This window comes from Petaurus breviceps, unplaced genomic scaffold (assembly GCF_028583685.1).
Source record: "Petaurus breviceps papuanus isolate PSGF00001 unplaced genomic scaffold, PetGlider_PUasm1.0 188, whole genome shotgun sequence".
Taxonomy (NCBI): Eukaryota; Metazoa; Chordata; class Mammalia; order Diprotodontia; family Petauridae; genus Petaurus; species Petaurus breviceps.
In genome coordinates, this window is record NW_027185804.1 from 37,370,274 (window position 1) to 37,384,059 (window position 13,786).

Consider the following 13,786-nt stretch of genomic DNA (forward strand, 5'->3'; position numbering starts at 1 on the left):
CTCTCTCTCTCTCTCTTTCTCTCTCCCTCTCTCTCTTCCTCCCCCCCACTCTTTCTGTCTCTCTCTCTCTCTCTGTCTCTGTCTGTCTCTCTCTGTCTCTGTCTCTTTCTCTCTGTCTCTCTCTGACATTTAAACTCTAGGGAGCTTAGGTCTCAGTTTCTCCATCAGTGATAGCTGCCTAACAGTCTTCTTAGCCTAAGGATATTATAAAGATCTGAGAAGATCTTTGGTGTTGGAAAAATGTCAGAGACCCAGAGAGGTTAAGTAATTTATCCAGAGTCTCCAGGATTTGAATTCAAATCACCTATCTTTAAGTCCAGGCTCTCTTTCCACCCTTCTGTGCTATCTGAGCAGAAACTAACCCTTTATGCCACAGAGAGCTCCTCTCCATGTTGAACCCAAAAGGAATCATTAAATGGGTGAATTTTCATCTTCCTCCTCCTGTGCTTAATTGTGGCATAGAGGGGATGCTGGTCTGACACAGAATGCCCCATGGGAGCATGGGTTTTGGCAGGTCATGCCAAGGTACAAAGGCGTGGAGTATGGCCTGACCACAGATGGAGGGCCTCTTGTCCAAACACCCTGGCCAAAGGGACTCAGCAACCCAGCCCAGGCTGCCCACAGGGTTGTGAACTTTTCATCCACTAAGGCAGTAAAGGGGACTGGGAGCTGGGTCAGTGAGGTCCCAAAGCCATGAAATATTTTTCTCAGGTATATATATTGCCCCACTCATTGCTCATATAACCAATGCATCTGTGACTTTTTAGTGTAGGGAACCCTAACGAGGCCCCCATTGACTTGGTAGATAAGTCCTAGAGAAATAGCTGAGGCTCAGAGGCCCAGTGACCTGCCCAGTGCACACAACTAGGAAATGTCAGAGGCGGGGTTCGAACCCTGTGTTTTTAACTCCAGAACATCCCACTGGAGCAGGCCGCCTCTGCACATGCCACCGTTCCTGTGTCTAAGTATGTGGTATTCCTAGCATTCTGCTGTATAAAGTTTGCCCCATTTTTGTTGATATTTCTGAGGGTGTTTGAAGATGCCTGGCTTCACCTCCACTGTTGACACCTCCCATCCCCACTGTCTCAGAGAGAGAAGCAGAGTAAAAGCCTGTGAGGCCCCAGGAAGAGAACCTGTGTTTACCCTGTCCCTTGTTTCTTCTGTTTCCCCTCTGGGAGTTACAGAAGGGCCAGGCAACCTTGGGTAGCACAGAACACCCTTCTGGGCCATGCCCGAGGTCAGATGGTTGAAGAGAATGCACACTCAGATGGCCAAGGCCAAGGCCACAAAACCCGCCATGATCCTTTGACCGACATTGACGCCGAGACTGTTCCTTTGGTATCGCTGGCCTTGTTGATGTGGTTCGGCTAATTCTCTGCCCCCACCTTGGACTGAGCTTGGATGAAGCAGTGGTAGGAACCCAAACCTATCCCCAGGGACCAACGGGTTTTTTCTTGGAAAAGCATCAGCTCAACTGGTCAGGGAAGGGAATCTAGATTTTTGTGGCCTGGGCTAATTTGGGCCAGAGAAGCCAGCCTCCTCTGATCCTCGTCTCCATCTCCAGAGTGTGGCCATGCCCTCTGGATCCCCTCTGCTTGCCTTGCTCCCTGCTGGGACTGCTGCTTGGTGATGCTTGCATCTCACTTTCCCGCTGGCGCTCCCTTCCATAGTTAAAATATTTTTGTCAAGAGAAGTCTTACAAATTGCTGCTGCTGGGCTGATGTACAGCCTCTTGGATTGGGAACATGCAATCACAAGCAGCTTTTGAGCATCAGTCTTGTTCCTTTCCCTTGGGATCCCATCAGGCTCCCTGGGTTGTGCCTCTCTGAGTCCCCTTGCCGAACCCCAGAGCCTCGCCTTGGCCGCTCTCTCACAAGACAATTCCTTTTCCATCGTGAATCATTGGGTCGTCTCTCCTGTGTACTTTGGATCTCTGCTCTGTCCTTCCTAGAATAGGATGACCCTATTTCTATGCAGACTTCCCAAAGAGGCCAGCCTGCTACCATGCTGGATGACAAAGTAATAAACTCTGTGGGTTCTGCTCTGTGCCACCCCCCACCCTGCCCCCTACAGTGCAAGACTCAGTTGGCCTCAGGACTCTGTGCAGATGTTGTGTGCATGGTCCTCAGGCATGTTGTGGTGACTGTTACTGTGCCAGTGGATTTCAGCACATTTATCCAGCTTTGAAATATTCCTTCTTCCAGATATTTATATACAAGTAAAACCAAAGGCTGACATTCAAGGCACCCTTCTTGTTACCTCTCTTCACCCTGCCGCTCCCCAGCCCAGCAGACTTCACTGACTCCCATCTGCGCCTCCTTTGCCAGCCAGGTCCCTCCAGCAGGAACTTCTAGCTCCCAGTCCCAGCCCTAGATTTTATTGACGAGTGAACCCTTCATCTCTGATCTTTCTTTAAGGGCAATTCTGCTGAAAGTCATTCTGGGGCCTGTGGAGTGGGAAGGGGGCAACGTGAAAAGGGGGAGATCTAATGCTTTCCCTTCTGTTTCCCCTGCAGATTTGCTGACCATGAAGGAATACCACTGTTTGCTGCAGTTACTGTGCCCAGACTTCCCCCTGGAGCTCACTCAGAAGGCAGCCAGGTAAACAGACCTTCCTTGGCTCTCTCTGTATGGTAGGGCTCTTCAGCAGGACCCCAGATGGTAAAAATTGGGTGGTGACTAGGCTCGGAGAAGGGCCCCCCTAGAAAAATCAGTGGAAGGAGAGGCCTCCAAGCATTACTGGGTAGCCATGCCTTCCTGAGTGGGGCCCAAGGCTCTCCTGGGACCCCTGTGGCAGAGCTCAGGGTCTGCATGAGTCTGGAGCAGCTGAGGAAGGCCAGCAGAGACCCCAGGGAGGAAGGCACAAGACTGAGAGTGATTTAGGAGAGGCCTTGGGGATGGACCAAAGGTACTGAGGTGGGATAGCATCGGTCAAGGTTTGAGGGGAGAGAAGCAGAGGCTTAGCTCCCAGAAGGTCTTGGCAGAAGAGGCTGGGAACCCCAGCTCCCCGATGGGTTGTACTGTCTCTAACACATCTGACCAAACAAGGTAGTTGAGGTATGCTTCAGGGAATTGTTATTATTTTGGATAAGAGATAGAAAGACAGCAAAGCTGGGAGTGCTCTGAGTGAAGCATTTCCCCATTCCCTCTTCCTTGCTATTATTATGACAGGTTTGTTGAGTCTGTGTCTCTGAGAAGCCTACCTAGTAATCCAGAAGAGAACCCTGCCTCTGTGAAGGGATGTGTGTGTGCCACATGCACGCACACACACACGTGGGCACACACACACACATGTCCATCCAGAAGCGTCCCTTGACCTTGTGTCTATTCCTGGCACTCCGTGCATCTGCATGTCTCTGGTGTCATGGGAGCGGCACAGGGCCACAGTTTGACCCCCACCTCAATTGACTGCCCATCTCCTGTTGGGAGCTGCTTTTCATGGCTCCGGTTCCCAAGGTTCTACCCTCCTGAAACATGAAAAAACAAACCCAAAGACTCAAGAAATTGGGAGGTCTCCCGCTGCCAGAGACAGATACTCAGTGGAATTCCCACTGCTGCAGGCCATTTGGCAACTCGTGACTCTGTAGCTAATTTTGCTGGCCATGTGTAAAACTTGTCTTGGAATCATTTCTAGACACCTTGGTTTTTTTTCATCTCTCTCTGCACACACCCAGTATACATCTAAGGAAATGTCTTCTCCCAGAGCAGCCCACAGGTCAAAGCCAAAGTCTCAGATCCTGCCATTTCTGAGTTATACACTAGCCAGGGAGCCCTGAACTGTTCTGCACTGAAAAAAAAAATGTGTGCCACCTCATGTACCAAGGGAATGGATTTGCACCCCAGTTTACCATTATAGTTTTCCTGTGGGCTTCAACCAGGATGAGGAAGACCCCACTCTAAAGAAGAATTCTCTGGAAAAGTTCAACCTGAGAGCTGGTATAAAGAAATGGGCCCAGATCCTCAAGTTGACCTTTGACATATGCCCAATTAGTATTAGGGTTTGGCTGCCACCAGTCTAACTCACACCCTCATTATTGTCCTTGCTGGCCAAGCCAGAAGCGCCCTCTTCTTCCCCCTTTCTCCATGGGAGGGGAAGACTGTGTGCCACCCCAGTAGCCTCTCTTGGCACCAACTACCGCTAGTTTGCATCCTTCCCCTTTACTCATGTCCCTGCTTCCCAGACCCTCATAAAACACAGAACAAGATAATTTCATCCAAGCCCCTCTCACAGCCCAGAGGCTGAGGGTGACTTGCCCAGCCACAGAGCCAGACCTTGAACCCAGGGACTTTGGATTAATTGCCACTAGGTGGAGTAGGCCAGTCATAGCATGTGTCCAGGACCACAAGTGTCCCTCAACATTGTTGCTAGTGGGTCTCTGGAGTGACCCCAGCTCTGCCAAGGGGCTCCTGTTTGCCACACCCAGAAGTCTACTATTGGGATGTAAAGACTGCCCAGCCAGGATCAAAGGAGCCCCTGCAGCCAAGTTTTGTCTGTGGCAGCTGCCCAGGGAGCCTGTCCAAGGGAACACTGTGACAGTGCCAGTGCCAGCATCAGGGGAGTGACAGGCCAGGATCCTCCTGAGAGACCATCGTACTTGGGCAGAGGTTCATGATCCCCCATTCTCCTTGGATGGGCGTCTGTGGTCCCTAGAATTATAAGTCAATGACTTTGCTATCTTCCCCACTCCATTTCCAGCTGGTGTTAATATGAGAAGGTTGGGGAAATCTGACCTAAGAGCTACTTGGCTATTGTTATTCTGGACCTCCCCTGGGGGAGGATGGATGGAAGATGTTAACCCCCAGAGGAGGGGGGCCTGGAAGGTTGCTTTTGCTGTTGCTGGAAGACCTGAGGAGCTCATTGCCCTGATGGACTTAGGTCCAGAGGGCCCTGGTGGCCTGAGGACACACACCAGAAGGAGGCTTCATTGTAGGATGATGTTTGTGTCAAGGAATTTAATCCACAAGGCTGCTGTAAACTGGAGGCCCCATTTGGGGGACAGTCTTTGCACATCTGCAGGCTGTGTGTACTGTTAGTAGCATAGGCTGGACAGGAGAACAGCAGGTGGGAGAGGGACCTCACCTTAGGAGGGGTGGTCACCTCTTCCCTCCACCCATTCAGTGAACACGTTTGCCCAGATGGCCAGAGTCACTAGACCACCTCCTTCCCCCTCCTTCAGGGCTCGCAAACCTTGTACTTCCACAGCCCCCCACCCATCAGGGTGCAGTGAGAGGTCCCTAAGCCCCAGAACGGCTCCTCTGGGCCACATTTGCATAGCCCAGCTTCGGAGAACTTCATCCCCTGCTCAGCCTTATTGTCACAATACTTGTAGAGGGGAAGGAGAACTGGGATCTGGGCTCAAATCCTAGACAACTGCTGGGGAGCCTCGGCAATCGAGATGCCTAACCTTGGAGCCTGTGAAGTGAAGGCGCTGGACGGGCTGGCCTCCAAGGTCTCTTCAGCTCCTGACCTGTGACCAATGTTCACATCTTCCTCTTGCTTCCAGGCTGACCCTTTGGCCTTTACAAAGCCCCTGACCCCTCCCAAAGGTCTGTCTCAAGCAGTGGCACAAACCACACCCATCTGCCTGTGGTCCTTTGGGCTCCCCTCTGAGCCCATCAGAGTGTTAGCTCACCTCCTGAGTCATAAATGTTAGCCAGGAAATCCCTGTCACACCCTTTGTGCCTGGACCTTAACAAGCATAGAAAGGCCAGGGTCTGCCTACCAGGAGCCTAGGCTCGAGCTGTATCACTAGATGTAATGGCTGCAGTGACACCTGGGAAATGGAAAGGGGCGTTTAGAGAGCTGTCTGCACCAAGGAACACCTCCTCCTCCTCTCCCTCTTCCTAGCCCCTCTGCAGGGGCTCAGCCCAAATAACCACTTCCTGGCCTTCCCCACAGTCTCAGGCCACAGCAAGTTTCCCTTCAGTGGCAGAGCTGAAGACTTGAGAGGCCCCGGAGAAAGAGGCAGATCTCGGGGCTGGGCTCTCAGGTCTTCTAGGGACTGTTGCTATGCAGTAATAACAAATACTAGGAGTGCAGAGGGCAGAAAATGTCAGGGAGAATGACTGAGGCAAGCATGAACATCCAAGCATGAAGCACTCCCGGTGCAGCGGCAGGGTGTGTGTGTGTCATGCTCACTTAGGGGGGCTGGAGACCAAACTGCTGGCCAGGCACTTCTGCCCTAGTGGGTGGGACCTGGAGCTTCTCCCCACAGGGAATTTTCAAGACAAGTGAGGAGGAGGAAGCAGCCTGGCTGCCCTCCTCCTGCCATGGTTTGCTCACCCACAAAGGCCTTTCTCATGTCCTCGGAGCTGGCAAAGCCCATCTCAGAGACCCAAGCTCCTAGAGGAGCCTGGGAAAGGTCAAGACCACTGCAGGTGGGTGGTTTTCCTGGGGAGCCGTGATGCCAGCACACTGGCCCCTTCTTCCTCTCTGAAGAGCATGGCAGGACCATCTCTTGCTTAAGGCCCTGACCATGTCGGTCCTGAAATAGGCTGAGAGAAGCTCAGCAGTAGTAGGCCTGGGAGGGTTCCTCAGTAAGCTGCCTGAGAACCAGGACTGTCTGTATGATATCTCAAGAGAATGTAATCACAGAAGGGAAAGCACTGGGGTGCCATCAGTGCCACAGGCACTTGTCCAGCTCCTTTTATGTGCCAAGTAAACAAAGACAAAAGAGAAAGAGGCCCTGCCCCCAAGGAACTTACTGTCTGGCCCCAGGAGACCTCACAGACCTCTGTAGGTATATACAAAGTGGGGTGAAAGATGACTGGGGAGAAGGCAGGGGCAGAAGGAAACATCAGGGGAGTCCCTGCCCCCACAGAACTTACCGTCTGTCCCCAGGAGACCTCACAGACCTCTGTAGGTATATACAAAGAGGGGTGAAAGATGACTGGGGAGAAGGCAGGGGCAGGAGGAAACATCAGGGGGTAGGCAAATCAAATAGATGGTGGTCCTCAAATGGAACTGCTAGCCAGGGATTCCAGCCCAGGGAAAGGGCTTGGCAAGGAGAGCTGGAGAACCAAGCAAGGGTCAGGAGAGCACCTATAATAATAATACCAGAAAGGTCGGAAGCAGGCTGTGAAGGTCAAACAGCAGAGGGGTTTTCATTTGATCCCAGGTGTCAGAGAACCCTGAGAGGTTAGTAAGTAGAGAGGGGCATGGTAACTAACACCAACATGGCAGCTGTGTGGAAAGGCTGGAGGCCCAAGGATGCGAGGATGCCATTGCCACCATCACCCCAAGCCAAGATGGCAGCTCTGTGAGGAGAGAGAAAGGGATGGATTGGAGAGAAGCTGGGCCGGTAGAAGCAACAGAATTTAGCCACTGATGTGAGAAGTAGAATGATAGTGTAGAATCAATAGCCCCAAGGTTGGGTGACACCAGTGACACCATCCTGGGGGGCCCTGGCCGGAGTTTATGGGCCATCCAATCTGAAACTCCTAATAGGCAGGTTGTGATTCAGGACTGGAATTTAGAGCAGAGACTAGGCCTCTGGATCTGGGCATCATCTTCTCATCGATGAAAAGATGACTCTTTCCAGCTCCAATGGATGATCCTTTAACTTGAACCCTGGAGATTGTGGGTTCTGTCACTCTGGCCCTCTGCCCGACCCATGGGGTTGATTCACAATTCCTCCTGCCACCCCAGGAGCTTGTGGAAGGTGCCCCCTCAGAAGACTACCCCATCTAGAGTCAGAGCCATGGCGAGTGGAGGAGAACTCTGCTGCCGTAATGCCGATCAGCATCATAGATCACTGAGTGGTGGGAGACTTGGCCAGAAATGGCACTAGGCCGGGAGCACTGGCTTCCTTGGCACCTATTTGACCCGGCACCAGCCCAGCTTGGTAACGGGGAGTCAGGGAGGGCAAAGAGAGAAGGCAGCCCCCTCCAAGTAGCCCTCAGCTTCCTGCTCAGCCTCCTCCCTTGGTTAGCAGCAGCACCCCACCCTGTGCGTGTTTGCTCATTCTCCCCCAAGAGCCTGATTCCTCACACAGAGGAGGGTGCTTGAGGAGCGTTACATGAGCCAATAGATCTGTACAGATGCCTGTTGGCAGCAACCGTCCCTATTGACTCCACATCAAAGCTGGGGTGAAGAAAGGAGGGGGAGCTGCCTGTGTTCCTCCGGGTGTCAGAGTAGCTGGCATGTCCAAGAGGGGCCCCTTGGTTGGAGGGCTGCTCAGTCAACCTCTGTGTATTCACAAACAACCCATGTGCCTTGCTTCTTCTCCAAGAGATCTGAGGTGAGCTCAAAGGGAGAGCTGTCCACAGGGACACATGTGCTAACGGGGCCCAGTGGGGTGGAGCAGAAAGCCCCTCCTGTTTCCCCAAGACCCTGCCTGGGCTCAGTAGCACAAAACCCTAGGGCACAGTCAGATGCCTGGGAAATCAACCTTTAGTGGGCAGACTTAGTCTAGAGTCTGAAGACAGCATGTGAGGAAGGGCCAGGAACCTTCTGGCTCTCAGCTTCCCAGAGTGCCTCTGAGTTTTCATGAAGATCCCCAAGTGGGAAAGTCTGGTTAACTCAAGAACTGGCAAAATAGAAAAGGCTTTTGTGTCCATAGGGGACCCCTCAAGGAGCCCCTCTCCCTGTCTGCTCCATTTCAGACCAGTCTGATGGTTCTTAGCTTAGCCTTTGGTCTCCAGTGACCCAGGGCCAGGAGTGACATGCAGCCCTGCTCCATCAAAAAAGCACAGCCTTGCTATGATACCATGTCAGTGAAGGGGGTTCCCCATGCGTGAGTCCCTCTGCTGACCCCAAGGCCCAGGGAGCCGCCCAAGGGAAGGGCCTTAACCAGGTTCATGCAACCAGTAAGGCCTCGAGCAGGAGAGGGAACTCAATGCCCCCCTGACTTAAAATCCAGAAACACTGGTCAGCCTCTCTGCTATCATAATTGACATGCTGCGCTTTGAGGTTTGCAAAAGGTCTCTTGTACATTATTTCATTTGATCCATACAACAGTCCTGTGAAGAAGAAATACTCCTGATGTAATTGTCCCCATTATACAGGCGAGGTTAGACAGTGACACCACCTGGCAGGCTGTCCCTTCCTTAGGAGCCTCAGAGGACATCCGGTCCAACTCTGTCGCTTTGCAGATGAGGAAAGCCAGGCCCAGGGCAGTTAAGTGCCCAAGGTCACCCTCCCACTCAGATTAGGAGAACTGGTGGGCTGGGAGAGGAATATGGCCCCTGCATTGGCGTCAGTGGCAGGGGCTTAGTGTGACAACAGAATCCGCTTCTTGGAGAGAATTAAAAATGGAGGCCACCATAGGGAGAGGAGGAGAAAGTCCCCACTTGGGACAAGTTAAAACAAGCAGTGCAGCCTCCCCAGAGGCTTTTATCTCCAGGAAGGAATTGGTTGGTCTGGAGATGGGCTCAGCCCTGCACTCCTCCCAGCAGCCATGCATGCGGCCAGCCCTGCTGCTCTGGGCAGTCAGAGGACCTGGGCAGCATGGGAGGGTGGGCCCCAGAGCTGGCTCCATCTGTCCAGCCCAGGGAGTCAAAAGGCTGAGGTGATGGCTGACGTAGGCTCGGTGGTTCCTCCACCCTGTGAGCGGTGCCAGCACTGGGCATGGGGCTTTGTTGAGCCCCAGGTGCCCCTCTGCACTGCTCCCCACGGATCAGCAGCTGGGCCATTTCCCCTCTTCTTTCTCCTATTTCCTGACCTTGTTCTCCCTGGTGAGAGCTGGACAGAAGTGCTGGTTAGCCCCTGTGTGGCGTTGGGTCCTTGAGCATTGATGAACTACTTGCTAATCCCCAGGGACTGTGCTGAGCGCTCCCCCTACAAAGACAGGCAAAAACAGTAGAGGACAGCAGCAGCCCCTTCCTTACTGGGATCAGCCCCAGTGTGCTCTCCCTTTCCCAAGATGGAAAACGAACGTCCTCTCCTTGATACCCAGTGGAGGGGATCAGGGCTCAATGGCTCCTCCCTGTGGCACGATTAGCCAGCACCACCTCCATAGCCCAGCCTTGGAAACATACGAAGGCCCTGCTGCAGTGATTTCCTCAGATGCGAGGATCCCGACCTTGCAAGGGGATCGAGAGTCACCTGGGCCAAAGCCCTCATTTTGTAGAAGAGAAAGCTGAACCCCAAGCAGGGGAAGTGATTTGCCCAGCATAATACAGGCCGTAAGGACCCGACGTAGAATTGGAATCTGGCGGATTCTATAAAGTCAGCTTTTTCCTTTGGGAAATGTGAGAAATAATGATAGTCCTAGGTATGGGGGCCAGCAGCAAGAGGGATAGGGTTTAAAATCAGTCATGGCAGCCAAGAATCCAGATGCTAGTATTCAGGCACCTGATGGGGCAACCCCCCCCCAGCGTAGTGCAGACACACCAGATTGGGAAGCAGAAGGATCTCCAGTCTGACTGCTGCTCACCAGAGCTCACTGGGCCCTGGGTGCAATCTCTACAGCGACCCATCTTGTTAGCAGCCAGGGGGTGTTCTTTCTGCATGAGGTGTATGCCCTAAATGGGGCACAGAGAAAGGACTAGAGAAAGAAGAGAATAAAAAAAGGGAACCCAATGTTAGACCAGAGGAAACCCTTCCTAGCACTAAGGGGCTCAGCCCAAGGGAGCAAGGGAAGTGTGAGACCTCAATGAGGTGTGCCCTGGGGTGGGGAAGAGGCAGAAGGGGCAGGACACGGGGTTCTAATACAAACCCTGAGCCCCTCATCGGAGGCTTTGGGGGTAGCCATGGCGGTGCAGAAGGATGGCTTGACTTCCTTTGACTTCAAGCGAAGCTTGAGTTTTTGTAGACTTGAGTGCTCACCTGGAACTAGAGAGTCGCACGATAGAGCCTCAGAGCTAAGAGAGGCCATTAGGTCCAGTGAAGAAAGGAATGAAAAAAGTAGGAAAGGGCGGTATGGTCCGTGGTCTCTGCCCTAACGAAGCGAGTGGCACCCAGCTCAAGCTCAGAGACCCCCAGTGAGCAAGAACTCACTACCTGCTGAGGCATCCCACTGCCATGTTAGGCAGTGTCCTCACATGTCTGAAGTCTCAGTTTACCTCTCTGTAGCTTTTGTCCATTGTTCTTGGTTCTGACTTCTGGGCTTAAGTAGACCTCTTAAGTCTTAAGACTTATGGGTCTAGCCTTCCCATTACAGCTCTTAAAATACTCGGGTCAGCCCCCATGTCCCCCCTAAATCTCTCTTCCCCAAGTCTGTGTTACCTCTTCTATTTGACCCCCTTGCCTTTCAGACATCTCAGACAGGGCTTTGGCCACCACATCTATCAGTTCTTCCCGTAGCCTAAGCAGAAGTGCACTTGGCTGGGGGCCCTGATCTCTCCAAGGCATTGGGGTACTCTGTTATCACCCCACAGGTCCTGGCTGTGCCCTCCCTAGAGGCCATTTTTGTTGTCCTTTCTAATCCAAAGGTCATTTCCTGTAAGGAGAGCAAACAAGGAGAATAAGTGTGTTCTCATCCCATTCACTATGAACATCAGGCTTCTCTTCCCCAGCACAGCCTAAAACCCCAACCCCTTCCCTCTGTAACCACCAGAGGCTCAGTACTGCTGACCCTGCCATGCTTTGGCACTCATAGTCTGCCAGTCCAGCTGCTTCCTTTTATAGAGGAGGAGATTGAGGCCTCTGAGGTTAAATCACCACAGTTAGCGAGTGAATTCTAAGTAGACGGTATTTATCTATTCCAAATAGATAGCATCTAACAGATAGTACGTGGTTCTGAATCCAGACTCTTCTGCTACACCAGGCCTCACCATGCCCTTCCATACTTCACTAAGTCTGGGTTGGGTGCATAATGTTGTTACATGTTCCATCCTAAAGCCACTTGCCTTGAAGCCCCTGGGCTCTTTCCTTTGCCCATCCTGATAAACCATATGTTTTCTGCGAGCTGAATGGTCCTCTCTTCAGAATGAAGGGATTTGTGGCTGAAGAATCTGAAAGGAGATCTGAAAGCTCCTTGTCTGAGCTAAAAAACAACTCTCTCCCCTCATCCCCCCATCTTTTCCCTCACCCAATATTCTCTCTATCATCTGGGTGGGTATTTTGTGGGAAAGATGGCAGGATGTGGGCAACATGATAATGCAGCTAGCTGGATTTGGAAGCGGCAGAATGGCCACAGAGGAGTCATTAATGGTTTGCTGTCCGCTTGACAGGGGGTCTCCAGTGGAGGCCCCAGAGACCTGCACCCAGGGCCCTGACTTGGACAGATGACACAGAGCTGGGGCTAACAGGGCTAGGTTACCATCCAATTCAAGACCTTGACAGGCTCCAAGGCTGGGTCAAGACAAATACAAAGAAACCTAATAGGGACAAATGGAACATCTTTCAGCTATAGAAGGGCAATGTGGCTAGCAGCAGTTCATCTGAAGAAGATCTAGGGCTCTGGAGATAGGATACAGGGATGGCATGATATGGCAGCCAGAAAAACTCATTCAATCTTATGCCACATTAAGAAAAAACTACTACATGCAGGAAGAATGAGGGAGATGAGGTCCCCCTGTCCTGTGCCCTGGTCAGAACATACTGGAGTGTTAGCTCAGTTATGGTGGAGGCCATTTGATGAAGAACATTGATTTAGTGGAGGGGGGACCAGGTGGGGAAGAGCCTTGATTCCCTGCCATAGGAGGATTGGTGGAAAGAGCTGGGAATGTTTAGCCTGGAAAAGGGAAGACCCAGGGGACATGGGAGCTGTCTTCAGGTAATTTAAAAGCTGTCACGTGGAAGGCTAGATTTATGATGCTTAAACCCAGAGGTGGGAACCAAGAACAATGGGCAAAAGCAAATTGAGCCTTAATACATATAAGGAGAATCTTCCTAACAAGGAGATGCTTTGGCAGGTAGCGAGTTCCCTCTCCCTGGGGGTCTCCAAACAAAATCCTAGTGGCCACTTGTCAGATAGGTTGTGGAGAGGCAGCTGCATTGCATGCTATATAGATAGCTTTACTATTCCCATTTATGAACAGTTATAGGATCATGCTTTCTAGATGTCATGATAGAGTGTGGGACTTGGAGGCTGGGAGAGCTGAGTGGTTTTGAGGATCAAATGAGATATTGTGTATAAAACACTCCACAGAAAGTTCTCTGTCTTGATTGCCGATTCCTTTCCAAGAGTGCCGCATTTGGCTGGATGACATTGTTGGAGAGGCCTTCCGGTAATCGGATTTTTGTGATGCTGATGCCTGGGGGCCAAGCTGGCCATGCCTCCTGTGAGGAGGTCTAGTCATTGCTGCTGTAAACACAGATTTACACAGAGGAGTGACAGGGCCTGAGGGAGGAGCCAAGGGCGCTTGGGGGCTGGAGCCTGAGTAGGGTCTCCCTCTCCCCCAGGATCGTGCTTATGGATGACGCGATGGACTGCCTCATGTCTTTTTCGGATTTCCTTTTCGCCTTTCAGATCCAGTTCTACTACTCTGGTAAGTAGAGGTCATTCCTACTTCCCTCCCCGCCTCACCAGGCATGGGTCTGGCCTAGCCTCCACTCCCCTCTTCCCTGCCTATCTTTGTTTTATACTCTAGACACGAGTCTAGAGGACTTGCCGGTTCTTTCAGCAGTTGAAAAGATTTCGGCTGTGGGGTCCATTCCCCTTCTCACAAGGTCCCCTTCTCACAAAGGTCCAAGCTCCCTTCTTACAAGACAGGCTGAGCAGAAACTGTAAAGCTCCCAGGCCACTTAACGGCTCCAGCATCTGTACCTTCAATGACCTTCTACTCCAACCACATGGTCTCACATCTCCCAGAACCCCCTTATGCAGCAGGTCTCTGTGCCCCAAGGAGAGGCCACACACACACACACACACACACACACACACACACACACACACACACAC

At 52.1% G+C, this 13,786-nt stretch overlaps 1 protein-coding gene across 4 annotated transcripts in view; it reads left to right on the top strand.

Annotated features, from left to right (window-relative positions):
* CSTPP1 (centriolar satellite-associated tubulin polyglutamylase complex regulator 1) overlaps positions 1–13,786 on the top strand; it is a 175,846-nt gene that overhangs the window by 154,577 nt on the left and 7,483 nt on the right. For all 4 annotated transcript variants that reach the window (XM_069091559.1, XM_069091560.1, XM_069091558.1 and 1 more), the window contains 2 exons: positions 2,516–2,600; positions 13,288–13,373. In XM_069091559.1, coding sequence (XP_068947660.1) covers positions 2,516–2,600; positions 13,288–13,373 — 171 coding nt within the window. The remainder of the gene's footprint in view (positions 1–2,515; positions 2,601–13,287; positions 13,374–13,786) is intronic.